Source organism: Lynx canadensis, chromosome B1 (genome assembly GCF_007474595.2).
Source record: "Lynx canadensis isolate LIC74 chromosome B1, mLynCan4.pri.v2, whole genome shotgun sequence".
In the NCBI taxonomy this organism is placed as follows: Eukaryota; Metazoa; Chordata; class Mammalia; order Carnivora; family Felidae; genus Lynx; species Lynx canadensis.
The window spans coordinates 122,808,199-122,832,127 of record NC_044306.2 but is presented as its reverse complement, the minus strand read 5'-3'; the positions used below and the strand labels follow the sequence as shown (position 1 = coordinate 122,832,127).

The 23,929-nt window shown below is 37.6% G+C and overlaps 1 protein-coding gene across 1 annotated transcript in view; it reads left to right on the top strand.

Moving 5' to 3' along the window:
- Positions 1-23,441, top strand: part of CB1H4orf17 (chromosome B1 C4orf17 homolog) — a 34,886-nt gene extending 11,445 nt beyond the window's left edge. The window contains exons 4-8 of the mRNA XM_032593043.1: positions 10,264-10,407; positions 19,068-19,149; positions 20,549-20,735; positions 21,680-21,723; positions 23,192-23,441. Coding sequence (XP_032448934.1) covers positions 10,264-10,407; positions 19,068-19,149; positions 20,549-20,735; positions 21,680-21,723; positions 23,192-23,394 — 660 coding nt within the window. The 3' untranslated portion in view covers positions 23,395-23,441. The remainder of the gene's footprint in view (positions 1-10,263; positions 10,408-19,067; positions 19,150-20,548; positions 20,736-21,679; positions 21,724-23,191) is intronic.
- Positions 23,442-23,929: the final 488 nt, after the last annotated feature.

The following is a 23,929-nucleotide window of genomic DNA, read 5'->3' as shown; positions in this document are numbered from 1 at the left end:
TCACCATTGAATATGATGTCAGTTTACTTTATTTATAGATGCCCTTTACATGGCTGAGGAAGTTCTTTTCCATTTCTAGTGTCCTGAAGCTTTTATCAGAAATAGGAATTGGATTTTGTCAAATGCTTTCTCTGCATCTATTTAAGATGAGCATATTTTTCTTTTTTAATCTGTTAATATGGTGAATTGTTTTGGTTAACTTCCAAATGTTAAACTACCCTGGCATTTCTGGGGGGGAAAAAACTCAGTTGGTCATGATGTGTTACCTTTTTATATATTTAATTTCATAAAACATTTTTTAACATTCTTGTGGCTATGTTCATAAGGAATACAATTTTGTAGTTTACTTGTAATGTCTTTTCTGGTTTTGATAGAGCGTACACTGGCTTCCTAGAATAAGTTGGGAACTTCTCTTTAAAATTCTGGGAGATTTTATGTAGAATTGGTGTTATTTCTTCCTTAGAAGTTTTGTAGAATTCATCAGTGAAGCCATCTGGGCCTGGAGTTTTCTTTGAGTCAAGATTTTTAACTACAAATTCAGTTTCTTATTTTCACAGATTTAGACCACTCAGGTTATCTGTTTCTTTAGTGAGATTTGGTGGTTTAAATTGTTCATAGAATTCGTCTGTTTCATCTAAGTTGTTGAATTTACTGATATGAGGTCATTCATAACATATCCTTTTAATGATTCTATGATCAGTAGAGATGATTTGTGTCTCATTCCTGACACTGGGAATTTGTTTTCTTTTTTTCCTGTTGTGTCTAGCTAGGTTTGTTAGTTTTATTGATTTTCTTAAAGAATCTTTTTTTACAAAAAGAAAGTTCTTTTCTTAAAGAAGCTTTTTTTTTATATATATGAAATTTATTGACAAATTGGTTTCCATACAACACCCAGTGCTCATCCCAAAAGGTGCCCTCCTCAATACCCATCACCCACCCTCCCCTCCCTCCCACCCCCCATCAACCCTCAGTTTGTTCTCAGTTTTTAACAGTCTCTTATGCTTTGGCTCTCTCCCACTCTAACCTCTTTTTTTTTTTTTTTTCCTTCCCCTCCCCCATGGGTTCCTGTTAAGTTTCTCAGGATCCACATAAGAGTGAAACCATATGGTATCTGTCTTTCTCTGTATGGCTTATTTCACTTAGCATTACACTCTCCAGTTCCATCCACGTTGCTACAAAGGGCCATATTTCATTTTTTCTCATTGCCACATAGTATTCCATTGTGTATATAAACCACAATTTCTTTATCCATTCATCAGTTGATGGACATTTAGGCTCTTTCCATAATTTGGCTATTGTTGAGAGTGCTGCTATGAACATTGGGGTACAAGTGCCCCTATGCATCAGTACTCCTGTATCCCTTGGATAAATTCCTAGCAGTGCTATTGCTGGGTCATAGGGTAGGTCTATTTTTAATTTTCTGAGGAACCTCCACACTGCTTTCCAGAGCGGCTGCACCAATTTGCATTCCCACCAACAGTGCAAGAGGGTTCCCGTTTCTCCACATCCTCTCCAGCATCTATAGTCTCCTGATTTGTTCATTTTGGCCACTCTGACTGGCGTGAGGTGATACCTGAGTGTGGTTTTGATTTGTATTTCCCTGATAAGGAGCGACGCTGAACATCTTTTCATGTGCCTGTTGGCCATCTGGATGTCTTCTTTAGAGAAGTGTCTATTCATGTTTTCTGCCCATTTCTTCACTGGGTTATTTGTTTTTCGGGTGTGGAGTTTGGTGAGCTCTTTATAGATTTTAGATACTAGCCCTTTGTCCGATATGTCATTTGCAAATATCTTTTCCCATTCCGTTGGTTGCCTTTTAGTTTTGTTGGTTGTTTCCTTTGCTGCGCAGAAGCTTTTTATCTTCATAAGGTCCCAGTAGTTCATTTTTGCTTTTAATTCCCTTGCCTTTGGGGATGTGTCGAGTAAGAGATTGCTACGGCTGAGGTCAGAGAGGTCTTTTCCTGCTTTCTCCTCTAAGGTTTTGATGGTTTCCTGTCTCACATTTAGGTCCTTTATCCATTTTGAGTTTATTTTTGTAAATGGTGTGAGAAAGTGGTCTAGTTTCAACCTTCTGCATGTTGCTGTCCAGTTCCCCCAGCACCATTTGTTAAAGAGGCTGTCTTTTTTCCATTGGATGTTCTTTCCTGCTTTGTCAAAGATGAGTTGGCCATACGTTTGTGGGTCTAGTTCTGGGGTTTCTATTCTATTCCATTGGTCTATGTGTCTGTTTTTGTGCCAATACCATGCTGTCTTGATGATTACAGCTTTGTAGTAGAGGCTAAAGTCTGGGATTGTGATGCCTCCTGCTTTGGTCTTCTTCTTCAGAATTCCTTTGGCTATTCGGGGCCTTTTGTCGTTCCATATGAATTTTAGGATTGCTTGTTCTAGTTTCGAGAAGAATGCTGGTGCAATTTTGATTGGGATTGCATTGAATGTGTAGATAGCTTTGGGTAGTATTGACATTTTGACAATATTTATTCTTCCAATCCATGAGCAGGGAATGTCTTTCCATTTCTTTAAATCTTCTTCAATTGCCTTCATAAGCTTTCTATAGTTTTCAGCATACAGATCCTTTACATCTTTGGTTAGATTTATTCCTAGGTATTTTCTGCTTCTTGGTGCAATTGTGAATGGGATCAGTTTCTTTATTTGTCTTTCTGTTGCTTCATTGTTAGTGTATAAGAATGCAACTGATTTCTGTACATTGATTTTGTATCCTGCAACTTTGCTGAAGTCATGTATCAGTTCTAGCAGACTTTTGGTGGAGTCTATCGGATTTTCCATGTATAATATCATATCATCTGCAAAAAGCGAAAGCTTGACTTCATCTTTGCCAATTTTGATGTCTTTGATTTCCTTTTGTTGTCTGATTGCTGATGCTAGAACTTCCAACACTATGTTAAACAACAGCAGTGAGAGTGGGCATCCCTGTCGTGTTCCTGATCTCAGGGAAAGAGTTTTTCCCTGTTGAGGATGATGTTAGCTGTGGGCTTTTCATAAATGGCTTTTATGACCTTTAAGTATGTTCCTTCTATCCCGACTTTCTCAAGGGTTTTTATTAAGAAACGGTGCTGGATTTTGTCAAAGGCCTTTTCTGCATCGATTGACAGGATCATATGGTTCTTTCTTTTTTTTGTTAATGTGATGTATCACATTGATTGATTTGCGAATGTTGAACCAGCCCTGCATCCCAGGAATGAATCCCACTTGATCATGGTGAATAATTCTTTTTATATGCTGTTGAATTCGATTTGCTAGTATCTTATTGAGAATTTTTGCATCCATATTCATCAGGGATATTGGCCTGTAGTTCTCTTTTTTTACTGGGTCTCTGTCTGGTTTAGGAATCAAAGTAATACTGGCTTCATAGAATGAGTCTGGAAGTTTTCCTTCCCTTTCTATTTCTTGGAATAGCTTGAGAAGGATAGGTATTATCTCTGCTTTAAATGTCTGGTAGAACTCCCCTGGGAAGCCATCTGGCCCTGGACTCTTATTTGTTGGGAGATTTTTGATAACCGATTCAATTTCTTCGCTGGTTATGGGTCTGTTCAAGCTTTCTATTTCCTCCTGATTGAGTTTTGGAAGAGTGTGGGTGTTCAGGAATTTGTCCATTTCTTCCAGGTTGTCCAATTTATGGCATATAATTTTTCATAGTATTCCCTGATAATTGTTTGTATCTCTGAGGGATTGGTTGTAATAATTCCATTTTCATTCATGATTTTATCTATTTGGGTCATCTCCCTTTTCTTTTTGAGAAGCCTGGCTAGAGGTTTGTCAATTTTGTTTATTTTTTCAAAAAACCAACTCTTGGTTTCGTTGATCTGCTCTACAGTCTTTTTAGATTCTATATTGTTTATTTCTGCTCTGATCTTTATTATTTCTCTTCTTCTGCTGGGTTTAGGCTGCCTTTGCTGTTCTGCTTCTATTTCCTTTAGGTGTGCTGTTAGATTTTGTATTTGGGATTTTTCTTGTTTCTTGAGATAGGCCTGGATTGCAATGTATTTTCCTCTCAGGACTGCCTTCGCTGCATCCCAAAGTGTTTGGATTGTTGTATTTTCATTTTCGTTTGTTTCCATATATTTTTTAATTTCTTCTCTAATTGCCTGGTTGACCCACTCATTCGTTAGTAGGGTGTTCTTTAACCTCCATGCTTTTGGAGGTTTTCCAGACTTTTTCCTGTGGTTGATTTCAAGCTTCATAGCATTGTGGTCTGAAAGTATGCATGGTATAATTTCAATTCTTGTAAATTTATGAAGGGCTGTTTTGTGACCCAGTATATGATCTATCTTGGAGAATGTTCCATGTGCACTCGAGAAGAAAGTATATTCTGTTGCTTTGGGATGCAGAGTTCTAAATATATCTGTCAAGTCCATCTGATCCAATGTCTCATTCAGGGCCCTTGTTTCTTTATTGACCGTGTGTCTAGATGATCTATCCATTGTTGTAAGTGGAGTGTTAAAGTCCCCTGCAATTACCACATTCTTATCAATATGGTTGCTTATGTTTATGAGTAATTGTTTTATATATTTGGGGGCTCCGGTATTCGGCGCATAGACATTTATAATTGTTAGCTCTTCCTGATGGATAGACCCTGTAACTATTATATAATGTCCTTCTTCGTCTCTTGTTACAGCCTTTAATTTAAAGTCTAGTTTGTCTGATATAAGTATGGCTACTCCAGCGCTCTTTTGGCTTCCAGTAGCATGATAAATAGTTCTCCATCCCCTCACTCTGAATCTAAAGGTGTCCTCAGGTCTAAAATGAGTCTCTTGTAGACAGCAAATAGATGGGTCTCGTTTTTTTATCCATTCTGATACCCTATGTCTTTTGGTTGGCGCATTTAATCCGTTTACATTCAGTGTTATTATAGAAAGATACGGGTTTAGAGTCATTGTGATGTCTGCATGTTTTATGCTTGTAGTGATGTCTCTGGTACTTTGTCTCACAGGGTCCCCCTTAGGATCTCTTGTAGGGCTGGTTTAGTGGTGACAAATTCCTTCAGTTTTTGTTTGTTTGGGAAGACCTTTATCTCTCCTTCTATTCTAAATGACAGACTTGCTGGATAAAGGATTCTCGGCTGCATATTTTTTCTGTCTAGCACACTGAAAATCTCGTGCCAATTCTTTCTGGCCTGCCAAGTTTCAAAAGAGAGATCAGTCACGAGTCTTATAGGTCTCCCTTTATATGTGAGGGCACGTTTACCCCTTGCTGCTTTCAGAATTTTCTCTTTATCCTTGTATTTTGCCAGTTTCACTATGATATGTCGTGCAGAAGATCGATTCAAGTTACGTCTGAAGGGAGTTCTGTGTGCCTCTTGGATTTCAATGCCTTTTTCCTTCCCCAGTTCAGGGAAGTTCTCAGCTATTATTTCTTCAAGTACCCCTTCAGCACCTTTCCCTCTCTCTTCCTCCTCTGGGATACCAATTATGCGTATATTATTTCTTTTTAGTGTATCACTTAGTTCTCTAATTTTCCCCTCATACTCCTGGATTTTTTTATCTCTCTTTTTCTCAGCTTCCTCTTTTTCCATAACTTTATCTTCTAGTTCACCTATTCTCTCCTCTGCCTCTTCCATCCGAGCCGTGGTGGTTTCCATTTTGTTTTGCATTTCCTTTAAAGCGTTTTTCAGCTCCTCGTGACTGTTCCTTAGTCCCTTGATCTCTGTAGCAAGAGATTCTCTGCTGTCCTGTATACTGTTTTCCAGCCCAGCGATTAATTTTATGACTATTATTCTAAATTCACTTTCTGTTATATTATTTAAATCCTTTTTGATCAGCTCATTAGCTGTTGTTATTTCCTGGAGATTCTTCTGAGGGGAATTCTTCCGCTTGGTCATTTTGGATAGTCCCTGGTGTGGTGAGGACCTGCAGGGCACTTCCCCTGTGCTGTGGTGTATAACTGGAGTTGGTGGGCGGGGCCGCAGTCCGACCTGATGTCTGCCCCCAGCCCACCGCTGGGGCCACAGTCAGACTGGTGTGTGCCTCCTCTTCCCCTCTCCTAGGGGCGGGATTCCCTTTGGGGTGGTGTGGCCCATCTGGGCTACTTGCACACTGCCAGGCTTGTGATGCTGGGGATCTGGCGTATTAGCTGCGGTGGGTAGGCAAGGTGCACGGCAGCATGGGAGGCAGGCTTAGCTCGCTTCTCCTTAGGTGATCCACTTCAGGAGGGGCCCTGTGGCAGCCGGAGGGAGTCAGATCCGCTGCCGGAGGTTTGGCTCCGCAGAAGCACAGAGTTGGGTGTTTGCGCGGAGCGAGCAATTTCCCTGGCAGGAACCGGTTCCCTTTGGGATTTTGGCTGGGGGATGGGCGGGGGAGATGGCGCTGGCGAGCATCTTTGTTCCCCACCAAACTGAGCTCTGTCGTCTGGGGGCTCAGCAGCTCTCCCTCCCTTTGTCCTCCAGCCTTCCCGCTTTCCGAGCAGAGCTGTTAACTTATGACCTCCCAGACGCTAAGTCGCGCTTGCTGTCGGAACACAGTCCGTCAGGCCCCTCCGCTTTTGCCAGGCAGACTCGGGGGCTCTGCTTGGCTGGCGGGCCGCCCCTCCGCCTGGCTCCCTCCCGCCAGTCCGTGGAGCGCGCACCGCCTCGCCGCCCTTCCTACCCTCTTCCGTGGGCCTCTCGTCTGCACTTGGGTCTGGCGACTCTGTTCTGCTAATCCTCTGGCGGTTTTCTGGGTTATTTAGGCAGGTGTAGGTGGAATCTAAGTGATCAGCAGGACGCGCGGTGAGCCCAGCGTCCTCCTACGCCGCCATCTTCCCTCGAGCTTAAAGAAGCTTTTTACAAAAAAAAAAATTATGAAAAAAAAAAGAAGAAACTTTTGGGACACCTAGGTGGCTCAGTCAGTTAGGCGTCTGACTTCAGCTCGGGTTATGATCTCACAGTTTGTGAGTTCGAGCCCCGCATCAGGCTCTGTGCTGATAGCTCAGAGCCTGGAGCCTGTTTCAGATTCTGTGTCTCCCTCTTTCTCCCCTCCCTCACTCATGCTCTTTCTCTCTCTCAAAAATAAAATAAAACATTTTAAAAAAATTTTTTAAAGAGAATAAGCTTTTCATTTTGTTGATACTTATTTTGATTTTTTGTTTATTTTATTGATTTTTCATTTGTGTCTTTATATAAGATGAAAGCTTAGGTCATTGATTTCAGACATTTTTCCTTTCTAATATGAGCATGTATTAATATAATTTTTTTTTTAATTTTTTTTTCAACGTTTTTATTTATTTTTGGGACAGAGAGAGACAGAGCATGAACAGGGGAGGGGCAGAGAGAGAGGGAGACACAGAATCGGAAACAGGCTCCAGGCTCTGAGCCATCAGCCCAGAGCCTGACGCGGGGCTCGAACTCACGGACCGCGAGATCGTGACCTGGCTGAAGTCGGACGCTTAACCGACTGAGCCACCCAGGCGCCCCAATATAATTTTTTTAATAAACAGTGCTTTGGCTGTATACCCCAAATTTTACAATGTTGAGTTTTCATTTTCAATCTGTTTAAAATACTTTCTAATTTCCTTTTTAATTTCTTCCCTATTGGTTACTTAAAATTATGTTATTTAATTTCCAAATATTTGGAGATGTCACAGATATCTTTATGTGATTGATTTCTAATTTAATTCCATTGTGGTGAGAGAGTGTACTTTGTATACTTTGAAACTTTTTAAATTTATTGAAACTTGTTATATGGTCAAGAATATGGTCAATCTTGCTCAATTTTCCATGTACCAATAAAAAGAATGCTCACTCTGCTGTTGTTGGGTAGACTGTAATATAAGTATCAGTTATGTTGGTTGATACTCTCATTCAGGTCTTCTACAGCCTTACTGATTTAGCTGTCTACTTTTCTCTATCACTTATTGAGAAAGAGGTGTTGAAATCCCTGACTATAATTGTGGATTTCTATATTTCTCTTTTAATGCATATCAGTTTTTTTGGAGTCCCAGTGGCACAATTGGTTAGCACACAGTACTTATATCAGTTTTTAATCCTGTATTTTGAAGCTCTCTTATTAGAAGTATAACTATCTGGGTTTGTTATGTCCTTTTGATCAAATGACCCTTTTATCATTATAACATTACTACTTTCAATCCTCATAACATTCTTTGATTTGAAATCTATTTCATTATAGAACTATTCAGGTTTTCTATTTCTTCTTGAAGTGATTTTGGTTATGAAATTATTCATTGCATTGAAACATTCAGATTTATTGATAATGGTATACATAATAACCTTATATTATATTTTAAATATATGCAACATCTGTAAGATGTACCCTTTTACCTTTCAGTTTTGTTAATCTATGTCTTCATTTTTCAACAGAAGTTTATCAATTTTATTAGTATATCAAAGAATTAATTTGGGGGGTTTTGTAGATCCTATATGTTGTATCTTTCTTTTCCATTTTGTTAATTTATGTTACCTTTTCCTTCTTTCCATACATGCACTTTATTTTATTGTTCTTTATCTGACACCTTTGGTCTTTCTGATATATATATTTTAGCTATAAATTGCTCTCTGAGGACTGCTTTTGCTGCTTTTGTAATTTTTGCTATCAGCATTAATTTAAAATTTTTTCTAATTTGCACTGTAATTTCTTTTTGCCTCATGACTTAGCTGCTAGATATTATGTATGAAAGTTATTTGTAGGAATCTGAAGCTTATGACAAAAGGACTTTTTTCCAAAGAGAACTTGGTGCTTGCTTCTGTAGGAACCCAGACGCCTTACCACCCTAGACCAACTTAAATGAAGTTCAAAGCTTGATCTCAGGTTGTATTTCTTCAAGGACCATTGCACTTCTAAGTCACCTTTACCTTCAGGGTGTAGTCCTGTGTTGGCCCTTATTTGGGTCCTGAGCTTTGAGTCTTGTCTTTCAGGCTTTCAGGACCTTTTAAGCTGTCACAAGAAAAGTTTTCACTCTTCAGGATCTGACAATGACCTCAGGCCACAAATGGCTACTGTACTCCCTACAACTCAGGCTTCTCACTTGCCCTTTATGTTGGCCTATTAATTCCTACTTTATTCACTCCTTGACAGCTTTATTTTTTTTTTTATTTTAATCTGCCTTTTTAGTTGTGTCCAGTGGGAGAGTTGAACCAAAAAAATATGTATTGTTATTCCCTAAAACAAGAAGTCTTTTTATATAATAAACTTTAACAGAAGAATGCATCTACATACGGTATAGCTTTACTTTCACTAAATGTCAATAGTTCAATATTGTTCTATCAATTCCAATCATCACAGTCCCCAATTGTTGACATATTCAGCCACTTGGTTCTTTGTGTCTGAAATATCACTCACTTCTGAAGGTTAAAACCCTTTCTTAGAATAAGCACACAGATCTAAGGCTTCTATTACTCTTCTTGAACTTAAAGCTCTTCTAACCTTTTTAAAAAATTCTAAATTTCAGAGTACATTTACTTCCCAGAACAAGAAAATAGCCTTTCTATTTCCTCTTCCAGTTAATCAAGGGAAGTAATTTAGTTGACCTCTAATTCTCTAGCTCTCAGTTGCTGTTCAGCAGAACAAGGAGACAGCAGTTCACAACATGTAGTGTCTTCACAGACACTGCATGAAATCTTTTGAGTGTCTTCTTCCTGTCATGAAAGAGAAATCTTCCTAACTTAACAGAAAATCTCATGTGGTATCAATTTGTTGTTATCTGGAGCAGCTAGATAAATAAAGGTTACACATCAAACATTTAAAAATTATTATCTTGTTGTTTAACCAAGGGTTGAAACCAAGGGTTTAAAATGGCTTCACCAAAAGTAAATAATATCTCACTATGTGTTCTGTATCTAAATGAAAATATTTGATAATTAGATTTTTAAGGGAAGGTTGAAACTAACCCCTCTTTACTTTTATGTATGCCTCTTATTTAGCTACAATATTTCTCATTCATTTTATATTCAACTTTCATAGAAAATGTGAGTGGATCCCCCGTTCCTGCTCTGTCTCTCTCTGTCCCAAAAATAAATAAACGTTGAAAAAAAAAAAAAAAAAAAAAGGGGCGCCTGGGTGGCGCAGTCGGTTAAGCGTCCGACTTCAGCCAGGTCACGATCTCGCGGTCCGTGAGTTCGAGCCCCGCGTCAGGCTCTGGGCTGATGGCTCAGAGCCTGGAGCCTGTTTCCGATTCTGTGTCTCCCTCTCTCTCTGCCCCTCCCCCGTTCCTGCTCTGTCTCTCTCTGTCCCAAAAATAAATAAACGTTGAAAAAAAAAAAAAAGAAAATGTGAGTGGATACAAATGCATATTGATTATATTATGCCTTTGATTTAGGAAGAAATTAAGGTAAAAAAGCCACTGTCACCTCCAAAGGCATGCTCTACTGCTGGCTCTTGTTCTTCAGAGGTGATGAGTACCAAGACCGACGTCAAAGAGAACACCATTTGCATACCAAACTATCTGGATCAGGAAATCAAAGTAAGAGGCAGATTTTTTAAATCCATAACTTAGGAACAGCATGAACATACAAAAAGTCACATTACTAACATCCTGAAAACTCTTTAGTGGCTCCCCCTTGACAACTGAATTGATTTAAAACCGCTTAGCCTGAAATCCAGGGCCTACTTCTATTTTTATTTCCAGTTTTCTTCCTGGAATCCTGTCACTGTTATGGAAACCTAACCTTTGGTTTAGGCATAATGAAGAACTTGGCATTGGCTGAACAAGCTCAGCCCTGTTCTTCCCACGTTTCTCTTTATCATTCTTTAGCATTCTTCCCAATGCTTGAAAGGCACTACTTCTTGCCATTAGCTATATATTTCCTGTACATATTTTAAGGCAGAGATTCCTCCAATCAACATCCATCTCTCTCTTATCTGTGGAAAACTGTTTCCTCAAACCTACTCTGCCTGGGGTTATAAACTTAGTTATATTTATAGTAATATGCCATATCAGACTACTGGAAGGTTCTTTCCAGCCACAATAATCTCTGAGAATGACATATAATCAAGAATAAACCAATCAGCTGGTATCTGTTTTCCTTCTTTAGATCCTTTTGGTAACCTCCACATTGCCTCGCCATAAGACTCACTACAATAAATTAAAGGTGAAAATACCGTAATGATGACTTTGATAGCAGTTATAAATAAGTCTGTAGTAGCAATTGCAAACAGCAGAGCATGTTATTAGGGTTATTATTGAATAATCCTGATAAGGAACTATTTTAAAAATAAAGCATAACAGTGGCATTGGGTATAATTATGCTGATGATTAAAATTGGGAAGGAAAATAAAAGGAAGGGAGGAGAAGAGGATAGAGTATTTGAAGACATGCGTTGCGGGTATACACGATTTCCTGATGATTCTGGCTAAAGACTTTCTATTTATATAGAGTCTTCAGAATCACTGTCTGTCTACCCACTACCGTCTGGCACCATAGATCCTCTAAAATTCGCTCATTTCTACCCTTAGGGACTTTCCCTCTCCTTGATCCTCTCAGTGGTCACCTTCTACTCATTAAAGTCTCGGTTTAAATATCACTTAAAAATACTTTCCCTGACCATCCAAAGTCACTACCTAGTCACTCTCTATACTATTACTCTTTGTTATTTTTTGCATAACGCATGCCCTATGTGATATGTTTCTATTTATCTGTTTCAGTACTGTCTCTGCTTCCTTGCTCCACTCACACCAAAATTTAAGTCTTATGGATCTCATACTCATCTGTCTTGGTTACTGCTTTATCTTCTGTGCCTAGATAAGTGCTGGGCACCTAGTAATTATTAAGTGAGTATTTATTGAATGTTGAATATAAACATTAAAAAGAAAAGTTCTACCAAGATCAAAGTGGAACTATAGAAAATCAGCTAACTATATAGGTCCTCAACTCAACCAAATGATAAACTGAGTACAGTTTTAGTAAGACTGTCTTCCTTCTTTATGCATATCAAATAATAGACCAGCAACATGATCTTATAGAACTGGGCTTTTGGGCATCTATTTAAAAAGCCTTCCTCTCAAATGCATCTTCTACCTCACAGATTTTGACTTAACTGGACATTAATACAAAATCTACTAAAATGTACTCTTTGAAAGAAGGCATCCTGTCTATCTTGTTCACAACTGATTCCTCAGCACTCATCACTTTGCTTGAAAACTATTAACTGGCACACACAGCATGGCATTTTATCTAACAGTTGGTGGCTATTTGTTAAATAAATGAAAAGAGAGGGAGTAAAGTGAGAAAATAGGTCTTACCAAAGTTTTTTGGCTTGTATAAATGAGTCATAAAAATAAATCTCATCTTGGTGGTATTCCAACCTTCCATGCTTTCAAAAAAAAAAAATCTGAAATATCTTCCAATTTCCTACTATCCAAGCTGGTAACTCTGAATGGCCGTGAAGTCAAGAAATGTTTCTGCAAGCGTGTGTATGAAAGACTGTACAGTTTTACAATTATTACTTTACGGGAAAAGAAAAACAGAACGCTGTGTCTGTTCATATCTCGTTTTTAGATTTCCTCCTCAAAATCTTGAATTTATAGAAATAAGTCTCTTTACTATTGGCACGAAAAGCCTGCCAAACACATTCATTTACTTTACAAATATCTAATATCAATGACAAAATACTAGAGTTTAGGGATATAGCTCATTCCTTCACTCACATAGGTTATGAGAGAGATTGTGCAGGTGTTGTTAAGAACATATAGGAGGAGATTTTGGAGCTGAGAGAGTCTTCAAGGGGAAAGAAACGTAAAGAATGTTTAAGACATAATTAGAAGATGAATAGAAGTATGGAAGAGATCATTCTCAGACGAGAGACCTTCATATCTAAAGGCTAAGAGGTGAGAGCACTGTTTATTCAAGGAGTTGAAAACAATATGGCTGATGCAGAGTGCAGGGAGAAAGCTGCAAGAGATGAGGTTGGAGACTTATGCAGAGACCAGAAATAAAGGATATTATAAGCCATATTGAAATGTTCAGATTCATCTGAAGTACTATGGGAAGGTAGAGTAAAATTTTAAACACTGAGTTATACTGAAATTACTTTGTAAGTATAAGAATTAAAAGGTCAGATTGGACTTTAGAAAAATCACTCTAGATACAATATGCAGAATTAATTTGGAAGGGGGAGGCAAAATTGCAAGGGAGGTACTGTGCTTCCAAAATGTTAGGTTAATTCCAAGACTTAGCTTCCTGCTGTAAACAACTATATAACCGGGAAAAATACATGAACAAACTATTTTCAAGCATTAGGCAACAGACAGTGTAGATTTATGATGGTTGATAGAAAGAAGGGAAACCATTGAGATGATCTCCACTTTCAACCTAGATTTCAGCCTGGGCTTACTCCTAATCATGGCACAGAGAGGGGGAAGCCTAAACAGAACAATAACAGAAGTAACAGCTTCACTAGGTAGAGAAAAAAGAGTTTAGAGCTTGGGGACTCTGAAGTGGCTGGAATTTACAAATAAGATACTAAAGAGGAGGAATCTGTGGAGAGAATAAGCTCCAGAAATCTGTATAGGGTTCCACAAGTCTTTAGTTCAGTATAAGTTACATATGCACAGGATGATATTCTGAGACCTGGAAGAAGAGAGCTAGTGGGAAGTAGGACATTGCTTAGAGACGCTGGCGTTCTGGTCTGCCAGAGTGGAGAGACATTACTGAAGACACCAGGAACTCAACTGAAACCCCAGAAAGTCACACCTGAAAAGAGAGTAGGGTACTCTAGCCCTCAGTAGGGGCTACTCTAGATCTATAACCTCAAATCCTAAAATCAGGATTTAGCAGACCAAATTCACCCACCAATATATTAGGTACCATCGAAAAAAAAACTCAATGAAAAGAAATCAGGAGGATTCCATAAAGTACGTATTCTACTTCCTCTCACTGAAAGGAGAATTATATTCTCTCAAAGTTGATCACTGAGAGATCTATAAATTAGAAGAAGCTGGGAGCAATGTGCAATCACCATATTGATGAAAAACCCATTAGAGGCAGAGTGGCCTAGGGAATACCATAGGGCTTTTTTTCTTTTTTTGCCATGGCCATTGATTTATTGTGAAATTAGGAGCAAATTTATACTCTCTTCTAGTATATTGCATTATTGAGGACAAAAATCTTAATAATATAACAAAGTTCAATATAGGGCAGTGGATTTTTCTGCCCTTTAATTTCAATTCTGTATCTCCAGCATCTAGATCAATAACAAACACAAATATCTGTTGAATTAATAATACTTCAAGAAATATTTCAGTTGATAAACCTTTAGCCAGACTCATCAAGAAAAAAAGAGAAAGGATTCAAATAAGTGAAATCAGAAATGAAAGAGAAGAAATAACAACTGACACCACAGAAATACAAAAAATTATACGAGAATACTGTGAAAATTTATATGCCAACAAATTGGATAATGTAGAAGAAATGGATAAATTCCTAGAAACATACAATCTTTCAAAACTGAACCAGGAAGCAAAATAGAAAATTTGAACAGACTGATTACTACTAACAAAATTGAATCTGTAATAAAAAAATCTCCCCACAAATGAAAGTCCAAGACCAGATGGCTTCACAGATTAATTCTACCAAACATTTAAAGAAGAGTTAATACCTTTTCTTCTTAAACTATTCCAAAAAATAAAATAGGGAGGAAAATTTCCAAATTCATTTTATGAGGCCAGCATTACCCTGATGCCAAAATCAGACAAAGGCACTACAAAAAAAAAAAAAAAAAAAAAAAAAAAAAAAAAAAAAAAAAAAAAATTACAGGCAATATCTTTGATGAACACATATGTAAAATTCCTCAACAAAATATTACCAAACCAAATTCAACAACACATCAAAAGGACCATTCACTATGATCAAGTGGGATTTATTCTGTAGATGCAAAGGTTGTTCAATATTTGCAAATCAATGCAATATATTACATTAACAAGAGTAAGGATAAAAACCATATGATCATCTCAATAGATTCAGAAAAAGTTTTCGACAAAATACAGCATCAATCTGTGATTCAAAACTCTCAACAAAACTACATTGGGGAACATACCCCAATGTAATAAAGGCCACATATGAAAAACCTGCAGCTAACAAAATACTCAATGGAGAAAAACTGAAACTTTTCCTCTAAGATCAAGAATAAGACAAGGATGGCCACTTTCACCACTTTTACTCAACATAGTGCTGGAAGTCCTAGTGGCAGCAATCAGCAAGAAGTGAAATAAAACACATCCAGATTGGTAAGGAAAAAGTAAAAGTTCCACTAGTTGCAGATGGCATGATACTATATACCCTTAAACACTCCACCAAAAAACTATTAGAACTAATCAATGAATTCAGTAGAGTCACAGCATACAAAATTAACATACAAAAATCACCTGTGACTCTAATACAAGGTATCAGAAAAAGAAATTAAGAAATCAATCCCATTTATAATTGCACCAAAAATAATAAAATACCTAGGGATAAATTTAACCAAGGAGGTGAAAGAGCTATACTCTGAAACTATAAGACACTGATGAAAGAAATTGACAAAAACAATAGAAAGATATTCTATGCTCATGGATTGGAAGAATTAATATTGCTAAAAATGTCGATAGTACCTAAAGCAATCTACAGATTCATTGCAATCCTTATCAAAATACCAAAAACATTTTTCACAGAACTAGAACAAATAATACTAGAATTTTATGGAACCACAAAAGACCCTGCATAGTCAAAGCAATGTTGGGAAATAACTAATCTGGAGGTATAACACAATCCCAGATTTCAAGACATATCACATAGCTATGGTAATCAAAACAGTATGGTTCTGGCACAGAAATAGATACATAGATCAATGGTACAGGATAGAGAGCCCAGAAATAAACCCATGCTTATATGGCCTGTTAAGCTATGACCAAGGAGGCAAGAATATACAACGGGGATAAGACAGTCTCTTCAACAAATTGTATTGGGTAAACTGGATAACAACATGAAAAACAGAGAAATGGGGCCACTTTCTTACACCACAGACAAACATATACTCAAAATGGATTAAAAACCAAAATGTGAGACCTGAAAAAATAAAACTCCTAAAAGGAAGCATAGGCCATAATCTCTTGGACATTGGCTTTAGCAATATATTTATGGATATGTCTCCTCATGGAAGGAGGACAAAAGCAAAAGACAAAAGCAAAAATAAACTACTGGGGCTACACCAAAATAAAAAGCTTTTGCACAGCAATGGAAACCATCCACAAAACAAAAAGGCAACCTAATGAATTGGAAAATATATTTGCAAATGATATATCCAGTAAAGGGTTAATATCCAAAATATATAGAGAACATATACAACTCAACATCAAAAAGCCAAACAATGCAATTACAAAACTGACAGAGGAGGGGCACCTGTTAATCATCCAACTCTTGATTTTGGCTCAGGTCAAGATTTCACAGTTGTGAGATCGAGCCCCATGTCAGGCTCCATGTGAAGCCTGCTTGTGATAGTCTCTCTCTCTCTCTGTGTGTATGTGTGTGTGTGTCTGTCTCTGTCCTTCCCCCACTTTCTCTTTCCCTCTCTGTCAAAAATAAATAAACATTAAAAACAAATGAACAAAAAACCAAAGAGCACATGGCTTAAAAATGTTGGAGAAAAAGTATTATGTAAATGTGTCAGGCACATATTTGGTAAAAATATATTATTAAAAAAATGTGCAGAGGGAGGTGCCTGGGTGGCTCAGTTGCTTAAGCATCCGACTTCAGCTCAGGTCATGATCTCACATTCATGAGTTCGAGCCCCCCCATCCGGCTCTGTGCTGACAGCCCAGAGCCTGGAGCCTGCTTCAGATTCTGTCTCCCTCTCTCTCTGCCCCTCCCCTACTCTCTCTCTCTCTCTCTTTCTCAAAAATAAATAAACATTTAAAAAAATGTCAGAGGATCTGAATTGACATTTTTCCAAAGATGGCCAATAGACACATGGAAATGTGCTCAGTATCACTCATCATCAGTGAAACGCAAATCAAAACCACAATGAGATATCACCTCACACCTGTCAGAATGGCTGGTATCAAAAAGGCAATAATAACAAGTGTTGGTGAGAATGTGGTGAAAAGAGAATGCCTGTACACTGTTAGTGGGAGTGCAAATTGGTGCAGCTACTGTGAAGAACAGTATGGAGTTTCCTCAAAAAATTAAAAATTGGAAATACCATATGATCCAGTAATTCCACTACCCAAAGAAAATGAAAACAGTAACTCAAAAAGATGTACGCACCCCTATGTTCATTGCAGCATTATTCACAATAGCAAAGTTATGGAAGCCACTCCAGTGTCCATTGATAGATAAATGGATGAAGAAGATACATATATACATACATACACACCATATCTTATACGTACATACATATACATATATACAATGAACTGTTGTTTCATCATAAAAAAGTGTGAGATTGTGCCATTTGTGACAACATGGATGGACCCAGAGGGTATTATGCTAAGTGAATAAATCAGACAAAGAAAGAAAATACCATATGATTTCACTTACATATGGAATATGAAAAACAAAACAAATGAACAAACAAAACAGACTCTTTTTTGGTTAAAAATGTTTTAATGTTTATTTACTTTTAAGAGAGAGAGACAGACGGAGTGTGAGTGGGGGAGGGGCAGAGAGAGGGGGAAACACAGAATCTGAATCAGGCTCCAGGCTCTGAGCTGTCAGCACAGAGCCCGACTCGGGGCTCAAACTCAGGAACCGTGAGATCATGACCTGAGCTTAAGTCGGACGCTCAACTGACTGAACCACCCAGGTGCCCCCAAACAGACTCTGAAATACAGAGAACTAGTAGTTGCTAGGGGGTAAGTGGGTAAGGGGATGGGCAAAATAGGTGAAGACGCTTAAGAAATAGAAACTTCCAGTTATAAAATAAATAAGTCATGGAGATAAAAAGTACAGCATAGGGATTGCAGCCAACAATATTATAATAATGTTGCATGGTGCCTACATTAATTTGGTGAGCATCGAGTAACGTATAGAACTGTCAAATCACTATGTTGTACACCATGTTGTATTGTATGTCAACTATACTTCAATAATAAATTTTTAAAAAAGGAAAGATTTCAGGCACGCTAGGGAAAAGGATGTTGCAGAAGCTCAAGCAAGAATCGATGATAGTTTAGACTGGGCCAAGGGTGTGGAGATAAGAAGAAATGGAGAGATTTGAGAAACATTTAGAAGAAAGAATTTACTGAATTTGTTGTCTGGCAGCATACTTTAGATGCAAGAGAGTCATCCAGGATGAATCTCAGGGTCTGGCTTGGACATATATTCAGTGTATGCCAGAGCTGTCCATCGAGGTAAGGGAACCAGGAGGAGCCAAGTGTGGAGCAGGTTTTAGAAAGAAGAAGATGGGTTTAGTTTTAGATAATTTGGGTTCAAAGTATCTATAGTATATCTAGGTGGATACATTTGGTAGGCAGCTGGATACATAGGACTGAATTTCAGATATGTCTAAATTCTAAGAACAGACACAATTTAGAATCAAACTGGAAACATCATTACTTGTGCTTAAAGTTTTGTACTTTAATGATTATAGTCCATTTTTATTAGAATTATTTCATATATTTATCTCCTCTATCTTCCACATTTCAGACCCTAGCTCCGAATTTAAAACACACACACACACACACGTCAAGGAAGGATACTGACTGCCAAAAGTGAATTCTATTCCTAGCCCATTGGACCAACCACAGTGTTCAGGGAACTGAGGAAAAATGACTCCAGCTAGATTCACCCACTACGGTACAGCAGGGATACAGTTGTGTGACTGGAAAATCCCAATTAGAACCCCATGGTGCAGTGGGAAAGGATCCATTCCCCAAAAAGAAGGAAAGTGAATTGCCCCTCCGGAAGATGTGGATACTGAGCAGACAAAACAAAAGGAACACTGTATTACCTAACCCAAACTATTACTTGTATTGATTTTTTGTTTGTTTTCTCTTTGAAATCTGGTTCCCAGGCTAAAATCCCAATTGACTTAATTGAGCAGTGGGTACAGAGTGACATTTGGGCGATAAGATTGTGGAGACAGTAAAGGAAATCTTGTAACACTTACACCATTTATTTGCTCACTCTGTAATTCTAATATTCTCTGTCAGATTCTGGCAAAGCTCTGTAACGTTTTACGTACTGATTCCCTGGCGGAAGTTCTACAGTGGCTGGTTCATGCCAGCACAAAAGGTGAGATTAAAATAAGCATTTGCAAACACTGGGCTCAGTTTATTGTCAGAAAGTGTGAATGCGCCAATATATGAAGTTTTCTACCTTGGATTTGCAAAGGTAATGTTGCAATATTATTTCCCTAGTACTTCGGTATCAGAGTCTCTGTAGTCCTCTATAACTCTATAACAGTCCTCTATACTGACTGTATGCAACTGGTCACTCAGTGACCCTAAATTTAGTATGCCCCACATTAAACTGCTTTGGGTGGTGTGAAACACGTGTGTCCAGGGCCGGCTTGTGCTTCTTCTCCTAAGTCCATACACCGAGGTGTCTCCCTGAGTATATTTTCTGGCCTACCGTGAACCATGAACACAGAGCCTGTTTCCTTTCTCTGGTATGGGTGGCTATTGCACAGCCTTTCAAGTTCTAGATTCTAACAGCTCTGCCAGTTCCCCACCCAAATCATCAACTCAGTCATCTCTCAGCCTCCTTTTGGGCCTGTGTGGCCTGTTCCATGAAAACATATACCAGTCCCATGTGGGCCAGCCATAAATAGCATAGAGTGGCTTCCCTCAAACCTAGCTCGTCATCAGATTGAGGCAAAACTTCTGAGGTGGGCAGGGCCTGAGAATTTGCATTTCTAACAAGTTCCTAGGTGCTGATAATGCTGGTCTGGGGGCTACTTTTTGAGAATCTGCACCAATAAAAGTTAGGAAATATGGATGTGTTAGAGATAGACTAATATTCTTAAATGGGGAGAATTTTGGCAATAGTACTTTACCCAGGAATTCAAGACTACTTGGCAAGCAATTAAGAAGTATTTGGGGGCAAGGAGTCTTTGATTATTATTTTTTCTTTTTAAGAATGTAACTTAAAAATATACACAAGTAATTAAGTACTTATTGTTGAGGGGAAAAACCCAAATGAACCAGAAAAAAAATATGAGAAAGGAAGAATAATAATCAATAAAATCATCACAGACATCATTTCAGTGACTACTTTGGTAAATATCTTTATAGACATCTTATAACTATTTACTACTTAACTATTAGTCTGTAATTAATGAGATTATATTGTACTTATTATTTTGTGTAGATATGCTTTCTTTTATTTGGCAGCAGCCTGAAAGGCTGGGTTTTGTACTCAATATTTAAAAAGAATTCCACTGCCATTCAGGGACAAGTGCCTCAGTGAGCTAACAGCTCGGGGCACTCTATAGTATCACAGGTCAATAGAAATCAGGTTGATGTGAACCAATTTTTCTGCAGAAACCTTGACTCATGAATAAATGCCTACTTGGAAAACGGATTACCATACCAGCCTTTCACACTAGAGTGCTGGATAAAAGAACCAATCCTGCGTTTCTAGTCAACATGATAATTATAACCTTTATGCCCACCCCTGTTCTTTAAATCAGAAAAAGAGTGGATCTCAGCTTTGATTCATGCTGAAATGGCTGAGATAAATTTGTTGACTCAACGAAGAAACATCTCAGCAGAACTAGCAACAGAGAGTAGGAAGCCACCCAAAGTTAAATCGCCCCCAAATTCACCTGCAAAATCTAAAGTACTGACCAAATCGAGGGAAAGACAGCAACCAACCAGGTAATTAGATATAATGGCTAAGTAGATATGGTACAGAAAGATTTTCAGTTTTCTTTTTGTTACCTTTCAAAACACTAAACATTCTGATGTTTTAAGTCTCCTCTTTATTCAGCAGGGGACCACCATGTGTATTTATTTTCTTTCATTTTCATAAATGTAATATGAGAATTATTCTAAATCCTATTTTAGCCACCCAGACATCTAAGAAAATGTAGTTTTTTTTTTATTTGCCCTAAAAATGGAAGCAATAAAGAAAACAGAAATTGTATTATTATTGTATATTTTGTTGAATGCATATCACACAAGTATCACTTTTTGTGTGTGTGTGTGTGTGGAACAACGCTAGATTAAAATAAGTTGCTTCAATTAATTTCTCTGGCACACTCCTGGAGGCTGCTAGAGGGAAAAATAACTACTACAGCAACTGTAAATTATTTTAGTAGAAATTTTTCTTAAACCTTATAATTTCAATGACAGAAGAAAATACATATTTATGTGTAATACCATGGTGAAAGAATGTGGTAAGATGTTATTTAAGTCGGGAGAGAAAGTCTTGTTACTTTAAAATTAAAAGTTGGGTAAAACTTAAACTGAGAAAAAATAAATATTCAAAACCCAAGTCACTTTAAAAACGTTTGAGACAGAGGAAAGTTCTGTATTGCAAGTTGTCTCCACTTTAAAGTTTCCATAAAGTTGGAAACTGGGAAATAGGATCAGTCTTTCTACCTTAGGGAATAATATATGATGTACTGTTTAGATATGACTCAAAGTCAGAAGAATTTCTCATTGGGAAGTACCTTTAATACTGTCTACATCGAAAAACAAAGAATTGGGATAAAATATTTAAGATACATATATACTTAGCTTACTGATCATAGTGCAGTCTATAGAAAATACTTGTTTGTATCTGTGAATTTCATTTTCTATTTCTTCATTTGATTTAGAGTGTCAAGTCAAGGATCTGAAGGAAATAAGGAAGTACCAAAAGGTTAAGTACAGTTTGTGATACTCAGTTGGTATAGAGAAACCAATAAGTATCTACCTAACTATTTAGGGACACAGACAAGGACAGGGACCTATGGTTTTAAAAGCAGTGCAATACCATAATGATTTCCAATTACTCTTAAGGGACAGTGTGTGCTGAATTTCTCACTGAGATAAATTTGACATAAACTTAACTTTGTTTTGAAAGGCAAAGTGCCTCATCAGGGACAGACACTCTAAGAAACAAGACAGCAGGATACATAGGTTTGGTCTGGCCAATCCAGGAGAGGCCCTGCACTGACCTAACAAAAGGACAGTGATCTCAGGGTTTTGCTTCTTCATAGGTTAACTGTGAAGCTAAGTGATTTTAACTAGAAACCAAGTCAACCGTAGAAAACAGTAAAATGGCAATCAGCCACAAGCAGATGCTTTATGAGACAGCTGAAAAACAATAGAGAGGAGTAGTTCTCTGTCCCAGCCACACCCTACAGTTTGGGCCAACAAGAATCAAGAGTTGTAGAATGTCCTACTTCGGTTCAGAATAGCCCAACTGAAACATCCCTGTGGGTTTGGCAGCTCCTAACTTAAAACAAGTGTAGCAACGATGACTATAGAGCAAAGACCAGGAGGAATATGTCTATAAGCCTCAAACAAAAGTCTGTCCTGTTATATCTACAAGTTTCTCTTATACCAAGAATGATATGGTAATCAGAGTTCTTTGAGGTCACTCTAAACCCCAGCGGCTTTTGTTAGGGTTAACACCAAAGAGGGCCCATGTGTTAATAGGCAATAAGAGATAAAACAGAAGTTAGAAAATACTCCCTTATACTGACATGCCAAGGATGGTCTATTGTATCTGATTCCTACCAAACTCCTCACCCTAAGACCACAAAGTCATGACAGTGATGGTTTCTATTACTCAGCGTTACGTCTTACCTGTTGGCCCCAAATATATTTTAGCCTATCTAGATATTTGGAAGACTTTTGTATAGAAGCCCCAATCATACTTGTCTCCAGGGGTGATAGTCAGCATCTCCCCAAATCCTTATTCTGGCTTGGGTTTGACCATATAGGTCTTGGGAAGCTCTTATGAATACAATTGACTTGTTTTAATCTGCTTACCTATTTTCTTTTTTGTCTTTCAAAACCATAGATCCTTTTCTTTCCTCCCACTGTTCCCATTCTTACCTATCACCTCTACAGATCACTAATTCTAATTAATTCCTACCAAAATAATGTTTGATTTTAAGAGGATAGAACATATTCTGCATGTTATAGAAAATATTACTCATTAAAAATGAGCAGGTAGTAAGAAAGATGAGACTGGGTTCTTTTATGAATATTGGGTATATTTGATTCGCCTAAACTTCATATAGTTTTTTTTTTTGTTGTTATGTCATTTGCTACTAAAACACGGCAGAAGCTATATTTATGTCTCAATTTTGGCCTTATTTAGACTTTTTCTATTTCAGAGGCTGAACACAGGCCTCCATTTTTTATAAGAAGAAATAAGATGAAAATGCCCATTGCAGAATATTTCAGCAGACCAAAGTCTCCTCCCAGGCCTAAAACTCAGGAAAGCATATCAACAAAAACAATGTCAGCAAGAAGTATACAACAAGGATGCACCCTCTCTCCCCAGAGAGCATTTTATCCTTTAACATTCCAAAGGTAGAAATTCTGGACTGCGCTATTTCTTTCACAAACATGATCTTCACTCCATTACAACATCAAATTATTTTTTTTAAATATTTTGGTATCAAAGAATCAATAACTCCTCTATTTGGTGGCACATGTTCAAAGCACCTGTGCATAATGCTACTAAATAAATATTAATGGAGACAGTATTTCTATTTGTGGTTAATTTTAGCATGATATGTAAAAGAAGTATGTTTATTTATATACCATATTTCTAGTCTTACACTAATTGCATTAATACATATGCTCAGGGCCTTGATGCTAGAAAAAAACATCCATAACAGAATTAGGCAGCTACAATTTGACACATTCTCCGAAGTCTTGATAGAGGAAAAACAAAAACAAAAACAGAATTTTAACATCTGAGCTAGTTTTCACAATCTATAGTGTTTCATTGTTGTTGGAGCACTGAATGAATTCCACAGTGATTATGAAAAAATAATGATCTTCTCCTAAAAAAGACATAAAAATATCACTAATTTATGAGCCAGAAAGGAACTAGTTTCTACTCA